Source organism: Colias croceus, chromosome W (assembly GCF_905220415.1).
Source record: "Colias croceus chromosome W, ilColCroc2.1".
Lineage (NCBI taxonomy): Eukaryota > Metazoa > Arthropoda > Insecta > Lepidoptera > Pieridae > Colias > Colias croceus.
The window spans coordinates 2145323-2162062 of record NC_059567.1 but is presented as its reverse complement, the minus strand read 5'-3'; the positions used below and the strand labels follow the sequence as shown (position 1 = coordinate 2162062).

The 16740-nt window shown below is 42.3% G+C and overlaps 2 protein-coding genes across 2 annotated transcripts; both read right to left on the bottom strand.

Annotated features, from left to right (window-relative positions):
* Positions 1-4567: 4567 nt before the first annotated feature.
* Positions 4568-8556, bottom strand: LOC123704888. Its single transcript, XM_045653383.1, has 2 exons — positions 7290-8556; positions 4568-4800 (listed from the first exon to the last, which is right to left on the bottom strand). Exons 1-2 carry the CDS (start codon positions 8554-8556, stop codon positions 4568-4570), a joined length of 1500 nt encoding a protein of 499 aa, XP_045509339.1.
* A 185-nt stretch (positions 8557-8741) lies between these two features.
* On the bottom strand, positions 8742-12404 carry LOC123704887. Its single transcript, XM_045653382.1, has one exon. The coding sequence runs from the start codon at positions 12402-12404 to the stop codon at positions 8742-8744; it is 3663 nt and encodes a 1220-aa protein (XP_045509338.1).
* Between the last annotated feature and the right edge of the window lie 4336 nt (positions 12405-16740).

Below are 16740 nucleotides of genomic sequence, written 5' to 3'. Positions count from 1 at the left end.
GTAGCTGGTTTGAGGGACCTAGGTGAAAGAGTTCATCGCGTAACTGCTTCCGAGGAGACTGCAAGGTTGGAACGGGAATTAGATTCGAAAAATGAGGAGCTAAGACTCATGAAAGAGAAGTACGAAAGAGCGGAGGCAATGAATGCCCGCATGTTTTCTGAGTTAGCTGAACTTCGTAAAGAAATGGCGGCATTGCGTGAAGAAGCGAAACGGGACGATGGTGAACGCGAGCGTAGACTTATGGTCCAATTTGGAGAATTAGTCAATGCACGCTTTGAAGCCGTTGAGTCTCGACTCTTGCCGGAAACCCGCGTCAGACCACCGCTTGCAGCGGACAAGAGGAGAAAAGAAGGAACAGCGAAAGCTAATCCAAGTAATGAAAAGTCTCAGGAGAAGAAAAAATCTAAGAAGTCAAGGGATTCGTCTGATGCCCAAGCACAATTGCAAGGTTCTGGCGTAGCATCTACATCCCATTCTAAAAAGAAGAGAAAGAGGAAGAAAGGAGGCAATGGGAATAAGACGGTTGCTCAAGCACCTATTTCAGCAGATGAGCATCGTCTGGTTCCTGTTACTGATACCCTTAGGAAAGAAAGTTGGGCTACAGTTGTCAAAGGAGGTAAAACCATCCAGAGAAGTCAGCAGGTTAAGAAGACTACCGCACAGTCTACACGGCAAAAAGCTGCAAAGCTGCGTCCCCCAAGGTCTGCAGCCATAGTTTTAACGCTGCTTTCCGAGGGTGTAGACAGAGGTTTGACATACGCTCAGATCATTTCTGAAGCGAAAAAAAGAATTGATCTAAGTAGTCTTGGAATCGAGTCTGTCCGCTTCAAGCGTGCCGCTACAGGAGCCGCTATTATTGAGATTCCTGGCGTTGCTAATGAGGAGAAGGCTGATCTACTGGCCAATAAGTTTAAGGACATACTGAACGAATTAGAGGTGCGGATCACCCGACCGATGAAATGTGCTGAACTGCGCATTTCCGGGTTGGATGATTCGACCTCTTCTGAAGAAGTGACTGCTGCCATTGTTAAGACGGCTAGTTGTCCTCCAGAGATGATCAAAATAGGTTCCATCCGACGCGGTCGGTCAGGTACAGGAACGGTATGGGTGAGATGCCCTATAGCGGTGGCCAAAAAACTTTCAAGTGAAGGAAAGTTACTGATTGGTTGGGTGTCGGCACGGGTTCAGCTTCTTGAACGAAGGAAAAGGCGTTGTTTCAAATGCCTAGAAGTGGGACACGTCCGAGAACACTGTAAATCAGAAGTCGATCGAGGTGCTCAATGTTACCGGTGCGGTGAACTGGGGCATAAAGCAAGAGACTGTTTGGCAGTGCCACACTGTACTCTTTGCGCCTCATCTGGCATATCCGCCAACCATTCTATTGGTAGCAGAGCGTGTGGGGCATCCAAAAAAAATGCGGCATCGTTCAGCTGTACCTGCGGTACAACCACAGCAGCTGGATGCGGAGATGGAAACAGAACATCCCACTTAAGATGGCTCTACGATGTTTGCAAGCGAATATCAACCACTGTGCTAGAGCTCAGGACCTCCTGGTTCAGAGCATGGCGCAGTGGTTGGTGCACGTTGCAGTTGTTGCGGAGCCATATTTTATTCCAAATCGGGATGACTGGTTAGGAGATTGTGATGGCCTCGTAGCCATTGTGGTGAAAATGCCTGAAGACACCCCACCTCTTGGAAGAACTATTAAAGGTCATGGTTGGGTTGCGGTTTTACTGGGTGAAACGCTCATCATTGGAGGGTATTTCTCTCCCAACAGGCCACTATCAGAATTCAAGGACTATCTACTGGAGTTGGAGGCTATTATAAGACAAAACAACTACCGTCGAGTGTTGCTGGCTGGAGACCTCAACGCAAAGTCTGCGACATGGGGCTCTCCAGTAACTAGTGCACGTGGAACACTTTTGGATGAGTGGATAGTAGCTGTTGGTTTGGTAGTTATGAATCAGGGCTCCGTAAATACGTGTGTACGTCAACAAGGTGGATCTATCGTAGACATTACACTTGCGTCGGCCACGTTGGCTAGCAGCGTTCAGGGCTGGAGGGTACTTGAGGACGTAGAGACACTGTCTGACCACCGATATATCCGGTTTGACGTCTCCGTTGCTCAAATGCCCCAAACCGGTCAAAGCCGGATTGCCTGTTCGGGAGAAGGTCCACGGTGGGCATTAAAGCGTCTTGATCGCGAAGCATTGCAGGCCGCAGCGATCGTTCTGGCCTGGGCGTCACCGCAAATAGAGGCTGTTGATGTTGAGGCTGAGACTGAGTGGTTTCGCCAGGCCCTCTCAGAAGTTTGTGATGCAGCCATGCCCCGGGTCAGATCTCTGCCTCCCAAGAGGCAGGTTTACTGGTGGTCTGAGAATCTCACAACACTGCGTAGCGCCTGCGTTAGGGCCAGGCGCCGATACAGCCGGTTACGTCGACGCCGCTTCCGTGATAGGGAGTTGGAGAATCAGCGCTATGCAGAATATCGCGAGGCGATTAACGAATTGAAGAGAGCCATTGAGAGGGCAAAGGCAAAAGCCCGGGAAGATTTCTTAGAATCTCTTTCTAGGGATCCATGGGGCAGGCCGTACAGGAGGACGTTGGAGCCTGAGTTCCTGGATAGAGTAGTGGGGACCCTGTTTCCAATCGGGGATGCTGCAGTTGTGCCGCCTGTAATGGCTCAGCCGTTGTCAGCGCAACATCTTACCGATGTGCCAACTGTTACGGAAACAGAGTTTCATAAGGCACTGATACGACTTCGGGGTAAGAATACAGCCCCTGGTCCTGACGGTGTACCCGGAAGAGTACTGGTAATGACAATGGATTGGTTGGGTGGAAGACTGAAGAAACTCTTTACTCAATGTCTTCTTGACGGTACTTTCCCACGCCAATGGAAGATAGGAAGGCTTGTGTTGCTACGAAAAGAAGGCCGTCCAATGGACTCTCCTTCGGCATACAGGCCAATAGTCTTATTGGACGAAGTAAGCAAGCTTTTCGAGCGAGTAATTGCTGGTCGGCTGATTCAGCACTTGGAGGGTGTTGGTCCCGATCTAGCCGACTGCCAGTTTGGTTTCAGGAGGCGGCGCTCGACTCTCCACGCAATATTGCGTGTTAAGAATATAGTGGAGCAAGCAGTTTGCCGTGGCAAGTTCGTCATCGCGGTGTCTTTGGATATAGCAAACGCATTCAACACCCTTCCCTGGGCTACGATCAGGGAAGCATTACGGTTTCACGGGGTGCCTCCTTACCTGTGCCATATCGTGGAATCGTACTTATCTGAGAGGTGGGTTGAATATCCTGGGAGGCTTGGCTGGCAGCGCCGAGCAATCACATGTGGTGTTCCACAGGGGTCGGTTTTGGGACCACTTCTGTGGAACATTGGTTATGATTGGGTGCTGCGAGGTACCAATGTCGAGGGTACTGAGGTGACATGTTATGCCGACGACACTCTGATAACTGCTGGAGCGAAGACTTTTGCTGAGGCAGTCTTGCTGGCTGAGACTGGAACAGCCCAGGTAATCGCACGGATCCGTCAAATAGGTCTAGAGGTTGCTCCATCTAAATCGGAAGCCATATGTTTCCGTGGTTCACGACGAGGTCCTCCACCTGGGTCTTGTTTAAATGTGGGAGGAGTGTCCATTGCCATCCAGCCGTCGATGAGGTATCTCGGACTCATGTTGGATGGCAAATGGACCTTCTATCCGCATTTTAAGTGTCTGGCGCCCAAACTTCTTAGAGTAGCGGGCGCTCTCAGTGGTTTACTGCCGAATATTAGGGGACCGAATGAATCATGTCGCAAGCTGTATGAGGGGATTGTGCGGTCGATGGCTCTTTATGGAGCTCCTGTCTGGGCTGATTCGCTGACGAGCCGAAATATCAGCCTCTTACGTAAGCCTCAGAGGATGATGGCGATCAGAGTCGCCCGGGCATACCGTACAGTCTCTTATGACGCAGCCTGCTTACTTGCTAGATGTCTCCCCTGGGACTTGGAAGCGGAGATTCTTTCAGCCATGTTCCACTGGCGAGAAGAAGTAGGCATGCATCGGAGCATATCTCCAAGAGACATGGACAGGCGTAGGGCCAGACTCCGAAGACAGGCAACGGAGGCATGGGCCAGACGGCTAGCGAACGCGCAATATGGCATGATGTCTATCCATGCCATTTTGCCTGTATTTCAGGAATGGATGACTAGGCGCCACGGCTCGCTCTCATTCCGCACGACACAGATTCTGACGGGGCATGGTTGCTTCGGTAAGTATCTGTGTCGAATAGGAAAACAGCCAAATGCTGCTTGTCACCATTGTGACTGTGAGGAGGACACGGCTCAGCACACCTTAGAGTCGTGTCCAGCGTGGACAGCGGAACGCGATGCACTACGTGCTATGGTTGGATCAGACCTTTCACTTCCGATCGTAGTTGGTGCCATGTGTGAAAGAGAGGACGTGTGGATGGCAGTGCTGTCTTTCTGTGATGCAGTGATGTCACAGAAAGAAAGTGCTGAGCGCGACCGGGAGCGTAGGAATCCCGTGCGTCGCAGAGCACGCCGCAGGGGACGTCGGGTCACTTAGTAGACCCGACGAGCTCTTGCCTTTATCGTTGCAGAGTGTGTGCGGCGGGGGCTGCGCACATTCAATAGGCAACGTGAGGAGGGCGACAGACTGTTGTGGCTGCAGTCTGTCGTAGTGTTAGGCATGCGCGTAGGGTAGTCCGCGACTACATGCGAGTGGATTGCCAATGGCAGGCGCGCGAGGGGTACCGTGAGCGTTCCTACCGGAGATCCCGGGATCCCCTCTTTACCTGCGCGAAAGTAGGCCACCGTGAGGTTTTAGTCAGTAGAAGTCTGACATAACCGTGCTGCTGCCCCCGAAGCAGCCGGTATTCATGAAGAATTTCCTCACGTAAAAAAAAAAAAAAAAAAGCCTTCATATCTCCGCTCGGCATATATCGCTTTAAGCGCATGCCTTTCGGCCTCAAGAACGCGCCGGCCACATTCCAGCGGCTGATCGACCGATACTTCGAATCACGCGTGGTAGGGATAAGAAAAATTTGGCGCGTAACGCAAAAATGTCACGAGTACGACGTAACGCAAAAATGTTACACAAAATTTTTGTCCACCCCCGATAAAGAAGTTTCACTTCAAAAACATCTGCTAAAATCTGTGTCACATCTCATCTGTGCTAAAAATGCACTGCTAAGTTATTTTTCAAATGTCGTTTTTTAAGGTAAAAATGCCAGAACTATTTCTAAAAAGTATCAGGAACTCTAGAACTCAACTGCACGCGATAAGAACTCACATTATTTTTTTGATCTGCTAAAAATGCACTGCTAAGTTATTTTTCAAATGTCGTTTTTTAAGGTTAAAACGCCAGAACTATTTCTAAAAAGTATCAGGAACTCTAGAACTCAACTGCACGCGATAAGAACTCACATTATTTTTTTGATCCGCTAAAAATTATCTAGTACGGGAAGTTGGCAGATCATTTTGTCAAATGTCGTTTTTTCAGGTAAAAACACCAGAACTATTTCTAAAAAGTATCAGGAACTCTAGAACTCAACTGCACGCGATAAGAACTCACATTATTTTTTTGATCCGCTAAAAATGCTCTGCTAAGTTATTTTTTTAAATGTCGTTTTTTCAGGTAAAAACGCCAGAACTATTTCTAAAAAGTATCAGGAACTCTAGAACTCAACTGCACGCGATAAGAACTCACATTATTTTTTTGATCTGCTAAAAATGCTCTGCTAAGTTATTTTTTCAAATGTCGTTTTTTCAGGTAAAAACGCCAGAACTATTTCTAAAAAGTATCAGGAACTCTAGAACTCAACTGCACGCGATAAGAACTCACATAATTTTTTTGATCTGCTAAAAATGCTCTGCTACGGGAAGTTGGCAGATCATTTTTTCAAATGTCGTTTTTTCAGGTAAAAACGCCAGAACTATTTCTAAAAAGTATCAGGAACTCTAGAACTCAACTGCACGCGATAAGAACTCACATTATTTTTTTGATCTGCTAAAAATGCTCTGCGTAGTTCACGGACATAGTAATGTCTTGGTATTTCGCTCAGGAAAGGGTCCCGATAACATCCCACCTATTTATTTGAACGGAACGAAACTAGCAATTGTAGAAAATTTTAAATATTTAGGTCACTTTGTCACCAGTACTCTAAGCGACGAAGTTGACATAGAGAGAGAAAGGCGAGGTTTAGCTGTACGATCTAATATGATTATAAGAAGATTTAAGCAGTGCAGTAGAAATGTTAAAAAGCTTCTTTTTACCTCGTATTGTCAGTCTTTTTATACGAGCAACCTCTGGGTTAATTATACGCGTAGGACCATGAACATTCTAAGAGTTCAATATAACAATGCTTTTAGGATGTTTATGGGCCTGCCGCGTTACTGTAGTGCTTCCTTAATGTTTGCATTATATAGAGTAAATGACTTTTATGCAATTATGAGAAAAAAGATTTTTTCTATTAGAGACCGTATACGTAAAAATTCAAATATTGTGTTAAAGATGTTAAATTATTCGGATAATATCATTAGTAAGCATTGGATATGTAAATTAAGCTGTAGTAATAATCGTATGTAGGTAATAGGTAATTGTAATACTAACACTAGGATAAGATTTTACTAACACTTTATGGGCCTGAATTAAATGAATTTTATTTTATTTTTATTTAATTTTATTTATTAAGGTCGTTATCGACGGTTCTTGCTCTAAGCCTCTTCATGTGAACGCTGGTGTCCCACAAGGCTGCGTGCTATCTCCTACACTGTTTCTTCTGCATATCAATGATTTGTTACAAATCAGTAACTGTACAATTTCTACCCAGTGGTGATGTAAATAATACAGACAAATTTGAATGCACAAAGAGGCCTTTATTAAACCAACAAAACACTTATACAATTTGCAGAAACAACTTCAATAGCGCGATTCAATTGGTGCGTGGCGCCATCTAGTCTTAAACTTAGTACTATAACATATTTACATGCAACTTTAACATACCGCCCCCCATGGACCTAGTCCATAAACAAACTAAATGTTGAATGACAATCAAATACCCGTAACAACAGAATGTAATACATTAAACCCTTCACCAATGTGCACCAGTAACATATTATACATCTATGAAGAAACGTAAAATTATTTTTTAACATTGCCATAGCATCACCTTGTAATTAAGCCAAATCATGAACATGAAAGGTTAGTTACAATTGAATAATCACTCTGACTTTGGAATAAAGATTAGTTTGGACAGAGGACGTTTGATAATATGGCCCTTACATTTGAGACTGCAAACGCGTGTAACCCCATCATGTCCAGGATGCTTCTCTACGATTACTCCATACAGCCATCGAGCGGGAGGTAATCCGTCTTCCTTTATTAGAACCAAATCTCCCACATTCGGTTCTGGAATACGACATCTCCATTTGTAGCGTTGTTGCAGTTGGGTGAGGTATTCCTCAGTCCATCTGCGCCAGAAGGTTTGTGTCATTCTCTGTGTGAGATGCCATCGCTTCAAATTAGTGACATTTGCCTTCTCATAATTGTCGTCCGGAACCAACACAAGAGGCTCACCTACTAAAAAGTGACCTGGTGTCAGCGGACAGGGATCTTGTGGGTCACTTGTGAGCTGCGAAATAGGCCTTGAATTGAGGCATGCCTCAATTTGAGCGAGAGTGGTGGTCATCTCTTCGAATGTCAGTGTGGCGTTTCCCACAATTCTGGCCAAATGGAATTTAATTGACTTTACAGCCGCCTCCCACAACCCTCCGAAATTTGGTGAATGAGGCGGAATGAAATGCCAATCCGTTCCATTAGACGCTAACCAGTCGGCGATTTCGGTGGCAACAATCGAGCTCTCGATATCGAATAACTCAGTGAGTTGTCGAGCTGCACCCACAAATGTTGTGCCATTGTCGCTCCACATTTCTGTGACATGCCCACGTCTAGCAACTAGTCTTTTAAAAGCTGCTATAAAAGCCTCTGCCGTCATGTCACTGACCACTTCTAAGTGTACCGCCTTTGTTGACATGCAAACGAACACACAAATGTAACCCTTTGTTGCATGATGACCCCTTCCCTTTGTAGCTCTTATGGCTATTGGACCGGCATAATCCACTCCCGTTTTGCTGAAAGGGCGATGTGATGTTACTCTGACTGTCGGTAATTGACCCATCATTGGCTGATTATTTTGATTTGAATATCGCGTGCAAGTTACACATCTTCTTACAAACTGGCGAACCAATCCCTTGGCACCAATAATCCAATACATGGACCGCAGATAATTAAGCATTATCTGCGGACCTCCGTGCAATGTGCTTACATGAGCTTCGTCAATAAGTAATTTTGTGAAATGCGATTTATGAGGAATTATGATTGGATGTTTCATATCCTCATTGAAAACAGAATTATTGAGACGACCACCAACTCTCAAAATTTGATGATCATCGAGATACGGATCCAGTGATATGAGCGTGCTCTTCCGATGGACCATCTGCGAAGACGACAAACTCCGAATTTCCTCGGTGAAATATTTTCTTTGGCACATTTTTATGCAGGTACGTAATGACTCCTTTATTTCACTCGCTGATAACCTATTTACTAGATGTGTATTCTTCTTCTCAGATTTTCTCCAACGCAGCGTTCTTCGACAAAATGCAATCACCCGGGTAAGTTTTTTCAGTGAAGAAAACCTTGAAAGCAATTCTTCAGCATAATCATCGTCAGTAACAACTAGGTTGCACTTCCGGTTTGATGGTTTTTCTCAAACTTGTGTAAATAATCGGGTCCTTTTTTCCAGAGATCATTACGAACCAATTCACTAGACAGAAGACCCCGCGACGCGCTATCTGCAGGATTGTCTTCGCTGGAAACATGGGACCATTGATTGCCGTCCATTGAAGTTAAAATATCAGAAACCCTATTTGCAACAAATGTTTTCCATCTACTTGGATGGCTACTAAGCCATGCGAGTACAATGGTTGAGTCTGTCCAAGCATGAATGTTATTTTTTGAAACATTCAATACATTGCTCACTTCGTGTAGCAATTTTGACAGTAAGACAGCCCCACACAATTCCAGGCGGGGTATTGAAATCTGCTTTATCGGTGCTACACGAGTTTTAGACGTAACGAGATGAACATGAATATTTCTATTTTTATCAACAACTCTAGCATAAACGACGGCTGCATACGCCAAGTTGGAAGCATCTGAAAAGCCATGGAGTTCCAAAACCAAGTCACCCTTATTGAGTTGCATCCAACGAGGAATTACGAAAGACTCCAGATTGATTAAGTCCTCTCTAAAACTTAACCATTCCTCTAGTAACTGGGGACTCAATTGAGTATCCCAATCTATACCTGACAGCCATAGTCTTTGAATAAAGATCTTAGCCTTCGTTACAACCGGTGCTATCCAGCCTAAAGGATCGAATAATTTAGCAATATCGGATATAACTCGTCGTTTCGTCACCAAATTATTACCCAGGGTTGGTAACTTCACCTTAAAATGAAAATTATCCATTTCTCTGTTCCATGCTATTCCTAAAATCTTAGTAATTTCGTCAATCTTGATCTCGAGGTTTGGAGCGTCACTCTTCCCGATGTTCTTTAAAAGTTCTTTACTATTACTGGACCATTTTTGAAGAGGAAATCCTGCACACTTGAGCAATTTAGTCATTTGTGTATAAATTTGCATTCCCTCCTCCACTGTATGACAACCAGTCATTAAATCGTCGACAAAAAAATCAGTGAAAACTCGTTCCGCTGCCGCCGGAAAATTGGGCCCTTCATCTCGGGCTACCTGTTGCAGGGCACGAACGGCTAAATAAGGTGCCGATGAAGTTCCAAAGGTGACTCGTAGCAACCGGAAATGTTGAATCGGATCATCAGGGTTTACGCGCCAGAGAATACGCTGGTAATCAGCGTCTTCGTCCGTCACCTTAACCTGGCGATACATTTTAACTATATCTGCAACTAATGATATGGGGAAACAGCGCCATCTCATTACTAAATGTCTCAATTCCGGTTGTAAATTAGGACCTACCATAAGATCACTATTAAGGGATGCCCCATTTGATCCTTTGCACGAGGCATCAAATACAACCCTTACCTTTGAAGTGTCTTTATCTTCTCGAATTACCGCGTGATGGGGTAAGTATATTGCGCCCTCTTTCTTCCCTTTTTTACATAACTCCATGTGACCCATATCCAAGTATTCCTTTATTACCTTGCAATACTCCTCCTTTAAGCCAGAGTTATTAGACAATCGTTTCTCAAGCATTAAAAAACGCCTATATGCAATGATTTCACCTTCACCATACTTAGAAGCAGGGTCGTGATCCTTAAATGGAAGTTTGACTATATACCTTCCTGTTTCATCTCGGTTTGTGGTAGCTGCAAATAGCTCTTCACATGCCTTTTCTTCTTCAGTCATCATTTTAATGTGTTGTGTGGGTTCAGATTCTAGTTCCCAAAACAACTTGAGTAAAGCATCATCATTATGCTCACTAATTGTTATGGTATGACAATTAACCCCCTTATCAGTTTGCTGGTTTATATTGGAATTATCAATAAATCCAGACAAAATCCAGCCAAATTTAGTGTTTTGTGCTATAAAATTACCACCTACACCATGATGTAAACCTTGCATTAAGATTTTGCAATAAACTTCTGCACCTAGAAGTAAATCAATGCCGCCTGGAATATTAAATGAAGGGTCAGCTAGCTCTAATTTAGGCAAATCTAGTTGAGAAGTATCCATTACCTCAATTTTATTGTTTGGCAACAAGGTTGTCAATTTATCTAAAACATGGGCCTTAACATTCAATGTAAATTTGGAATCATAACATGATGTAAGACATATATTCACTGATGCCTTAGATATAATTGATTTGCTATTACCTACACCAGAGATTTTTATTGTTTCCTTAAGCTTCTTAATGCCCAACAACTGAACAGCCGCTTCAGTGATAAATGTTGCTTGTGAACCTTGATCTAACAAAGATCTCAAAATGGTAGCTGAACCATCTGAATTTTGTGATCTGACATTCACCAAAGCAGTAGCCAGTAACACAGTATTGCTAAAGGTGGCAACACAACTTGTGACTACATCAGAAGATTCGTTGCAATCTGAATCTGTCTCTGATGATGGTGATGCAGCTTCAGTCACGACAGCTACAACCTTACCTGTCTCCATATGTGAATTCATCTTACTGCCCTGTGTTAATTTAGGGTGTAACAATGTATGATGACGTTTCTTACATACACGGCATGTAGTGGACACTGCACATGCATAAGCAGAGTGTTCAGAACTGAAACAGTTGAAGCATAATCGTTGAGTCTGCACAAACTGCCGTCTGACATCAACAGTTTCGTTTGCAAACGCCTTACAATGAGCCAACTTATGTTTTTCAGAACAGAACAAGCATACACTAGTCGCTATAGTTGTCCCCATAGAGAATTTTGAAGTACTCTGTACGGCAATTTGGCCCTTGTCAGGCAATTTATACTCCAGTGACCTAAATCTAGTTTCAAGAAAATCCTCCAACTGCTTGTACTTAGGCAACCCTTCACAAGTTTCACTTACCTTAGACTCCCATTTACTCCTAGATTCCGGATCGAGTTTCTGGCATATTACATAAATGAGAATTAAATCCCATGAACTGCAGTCAACTCCTATGTTTTGTAAAGATTGTAAGCACTCTCTAGTAGTGTCCAACAACTGTCGAATAGCAATGGCAGATTCCTGCGACAAAGATTTTTGATTCATTAATTTTCTGATAATAGAATTTGCCATAAGCCTTTTGTTGTCATACCTAAGCATCAACCTATCCCAACAAGTTTTATAATTGTCTGCTGTGACACAGATAGATTTTACAAGGTTTGCAGCCTCGCCAGTAAGTGAACCCTTCAAGTAATGTAGTCGCTGAACATCATCAAGCGATGAATTATTATGTATAAGAGATAAAAATAGATCTTTATAATTAGTCCAATCAGAATATTGCCCTGAAAATGAAGGCAAGGCAATTTCAGGCAATTTTACAAACACTTTCCTTGGTTCCTGACAATTTGAACTAACACTTAAATTATTATGTTTTACTTTAAACTCGCTTATTTGTTCCTTTAATAATGTTTTGTAATTTAAATATTCCTCCTCAACTGTATCATACATTTCACTTTTATTATACTCAGTTCGTTGAAATTCCTCTCTTTTCATTTCGTATACAATTTTACTATGCGTGTTGTGGAATTCGTTCCATTGTGACTCTAAATTTTCTAACCGTGTCTCTAAATAGGACAAAGTCATACGTTCTTTCGGTGATTTCTTTAAATTAGTTTTGCCCTTAACAATCTTTGAGGCAAGATCGTCTTGCAGCTTAAAATAATTTTCAGCCATTTTAACAACAATTCTAACTTAATCTCAACAAACTTGGTAACAATAAATATTAAATATAATAATTAAATACGTAAAACAACAATGCGTACGGATAACCTTAAATTTACCTACTCACGTGTTTCTAACAAGTTCTTACAATCCAAAATTATTACTTTACACATATAACCTTTGTGATAAATTTGGCATAGATTCCCCTTCACTCCACTTTTTTACGACTATTCTAAGTTCATGCAAACACGTAAACGAATATAAGTTTTCAAATAATTCACTTTTTCTAAGTTAAATTGACCAACAATATAAAGTTCAAATTCACATAAAGTTTATTTTTATTTTTATTCTTACTGACACTTAAAACTTCACAATCGAGTTCCGGGTTATGACATTTGACAGCAAATGTCAATAATCTTCAATGACAGTAAATGTCAATGATCTTCAATGACAGTAAATGTCAATGATCTTCAATGACAGACTCCATTCTGCCAAACATCATACGTCACCTAGGCTGGCTTCTTGTCATATATGAGTGATGACAGATGACAACTGACACCGATCCTGTGAGAAGAGATGATCCGCTCTGATGTACTGTTCCCTCACGTAGGCAGCTTGATGACTCGGGGGGGGCTCCTCCCGCTCAGCTAATGCCTGCCGTGCCTTGGATCTTCCAGGTTACCAGGGGTCGCTCTTCGCTCCAGTTTGAGTGCTTCACTTAGCAAACGAGGTGTACCAGTGCACTGTCAACTTTTTGCTTATATCCAGCAAGAAAGGACCATGTACAATTTCTACCCAGTGGTGATGTAAATAATACAGACAAATTTGAATGCACAAAGAGGCCTTTATTAAACCAACAAAACACTTATACAATTTGCAGAAACAACTTCAATAGCGCGATTCAATTGGTGCGTGGCGCCATCTAGTCTTAAACTTAGTACTATAACATATTTACATGCAACTTTAACAGTAACATTCATTGCTATGCAGACGACAGTACGGGGGATGCTCTTTATCCCGGCCGTGCAAACACCTCAAAGGAAAGCCTCAATGAGAGTCGAAACAAACTTGTGTCTGAAGTCGAGTCTTCTCTCCAAGAAGTCTCGGATTGGGGCGAACTTAATCTTGTCGAGTTCAATCCCCTAAAGACACAGGTTTGCGCGTTCACCGCTAAAAAGACCCCATTTGTCGTAGAACCTCGGTTTAAGAGTACTCCCCTTAGTAAACTACTCAAAACAAAATAGGGCCCACCCTGATTTTTTGCTGTGTTGTAAAAACTCTTCACTTTTTTCTTATTTTATGAATGGGTATAAACGAACAAGGTGTAGGACAAGTGTAGGACAATTTTTTTAACGTAAACTTAAGCAAAAATTAGCGATTTTATGAAAATTATGCAAAATTAACAGTATTAGAGAAAAATTGCACAAATAAGACACATGACAAAAGTTTCAATAAAACCTTTATTAACAAAAAAAATCTGGTTTATTTTGTAATTAGTAGCGTGTGGGACCCTCTCTGTTCCGTATGCACTCTCTGAGCCTATCTGGGACACTTTCAATCAAATGGGTTACATTTTCTTCAGGTATTTGCTCCCAACAGACTTTAAGAGCATTTATGAGATCTTGTTGGCTGTTTACGTTGCTGAAATTTGCTTTGACGCTCCTTTTTAATTGATCCCACAGATGCTCTATTGGATTGAGGTCAGGGCTCATGGCTGGCCACGGCAGAACTCTTATATTGGCATCAGAGAGTGCTCTTTGAGTGATACGGGCTGTATGTGGGCGGGCATTATCTTGCATTAAGATGAATTCTTCGCCAATTCTTTGTGAAAATGGGATCACGTGAGGCCGGATGACCCGTTCGACATAGGTAGTAGCAGTCACGGTACCTCCATCAAGAACTACGAGCTCCGTTTTGCCATGTAGGCTAATGCCGCCCCACACCATGACGCTTGGACCTCCAAATCGGTCTGTTCCGTGGACACAAGGTTCAGAAAAACGTTCACCTTCCCTTCTCCATACACGCACTCGACGATCGTCACTTAAAAACTTCACTTTAGTTTCGTCCGTAAACAGTACTGTCCCCCAGTTATCCATAGACCAGTCTGAGTGATCACGAGCAAACCTTAATCGTGCTGCACGATGAGAACTTGTCATTTTCAGTCGAACAGTGCGAGTTCTGGACCTTTGGCCACCTTCATGAAGTCGATTCCGAATGGTTTGATCACTCACTCGCGTGCCAGTAGATTGCCGCAGTTGATTTTGTAAGGCACGGGCGGTTACCGTGCGCTGCCGACGCGCTGTTAGTCTGATGTACCGGTCCTCTTGGGCTGTTGTAGCCCGAGTACTTCCTGTTCCACGTCTTCTAGCAACACTACCTGTCTCTTGATAACGATCCCAAGCATTTCGGATAGCTCGACGTGACACACCAAGACGTATTGCCACCGACTTCTGAGAATTTCCTTCTTGAAGCAAAGCAACTGCTCTTGCTGCCGTTTCCATATCCATATGAACGCGAGATCCAGGCATAATAATCACGAATAATACCGAAACTGCTAAATGTGCTACAGTAAAATGTGCTACAGTAACATTCAGAATGAGACTTTGAACACAAGTGATTGAGAATTCGGAAAGAACGTGATTTTGAAACATTTAACTTTTTCTGGTTGCCCACTTGAGAATAACATTAAAAATAATAGTTAAAACAGCAATAAAGTTTCGTTAACATGTCAACAACGTAAGGGAATACTCAAGTACCCCAATAACTACCCTATAAATTACGTGTAGGCAAAACTTTGAGATAAGTGTAGGTGGGCCCTATTTTCGAATGAATCGAATGAATTCGAATGAATGAATTTTTTATTTACGTTATACTTATCCTTTACAATTACAATTACAATAGGTATACAATTAATATTCATGTAAAAGTATATAAATAAAAAGGCTACCAAAACAATTATTTATACAAGCCAATGTTTCCCTAGCTAGGTTACTGGGCAACCTGTGTTTAGGAGAAACAGCTTGCCTCTAAAATAAATACACAAAAAGCCTCTTAGCAAGTACTTAATTATTATAAATTAAAATTGGTTACAATAGGGAGTAAGAGAAAAAAAAATATATGTAAAATTTAAGGTGTATAAGAGAATGCGGGTGTGGCGAATGAAACTGTATCTTATGAATGTATATATATTTGTGTGTGTATGTGTATGTGTGTGCGTGTGTTTGTGTAAGTGTGTGTGTGTGTGTGTGTGTGTGTGTGTGTGTGTGTGTGTGTGTGTGTGTGTGTGTGTGAAATATTATATTATAGATATCTAAGCAAGAGTCACGTTTACACTTAAGCCAGTATCTCAAGAAGTTGTTCTGTCTCGTCATAAGTTTTTCCTAATAGAAAGAAGCGTACGGTTAATTTACATTTAGAATACGGTAAGGCATAGATGCTAAGACTATCATTAATTTTGTTATACAAATAGGGTCCGAGGAAGTAAAAGAACCTCTTGGTGAACATGCTATATGGCTGAGGAACAGTGCAGATTTTGTTCTTTCGTCGAAACGAGGTTGTAACTAGAGGTGTTAATCGGTGTTGTAAAATAATAGTCTGTAAAATAAAATGTTGTCTAACGGTGAGAACCTTCCAATCTTTGTACAGGTCGGTTGTACAATACTGCATAGGTTTAAACGTGGAGACTTTCATAACTGCTCTTTGAGCCACCTCGAGGGGCTTCAGTATGGTTTTTGCGGCACCTCCCCAACATACAATACAGTATGTGACAATAGATTCGCACAAGGCATAGTAGACGGTACGTAGAACGGCAGTGTTCGTGACGTGTCTCAAATTTTTAAAAATATAAATAAGTTTTCTGACCCTAGTTGTTAGGAGACCAATATGAGTTTTATAATTTAGAAGTTTATCCAAAGTTATGCCCAAGTATCTAATATTATCTACAGAATTAATGGTTGGACAGTGACACAGAGCTGTTGTTGGCGTGTGACAGGAGTGAGCTTTTACTGAAATTGGTGTTTGAGGTTGTGACTTTGAAGAAAGAGAAAAGGTTATTAGTTTTGTTTTAGAAGTATTCAATGTCAGGGTGTTAGTAATAAGCCACTCATGTATATAGTTAAAGCCATTTTGTGCGATGTTTTGAACTTCAGACCACGAATTTGCGAAGAATGTTACAGCAGTGTCATCTGCAAAGGATACTATCTTAGCGTTAGGTATATAGGCATTACAAAGATCGTTAATGAAGACAAGAAATAAGGTGGGTCCAAGTATACTCCCTTGAGGTACACCAAAGTGAATAGGAAGCTCCTTACTTGTGTAAGCTCCTATTTTAACCATTTGCGTTCGAGTC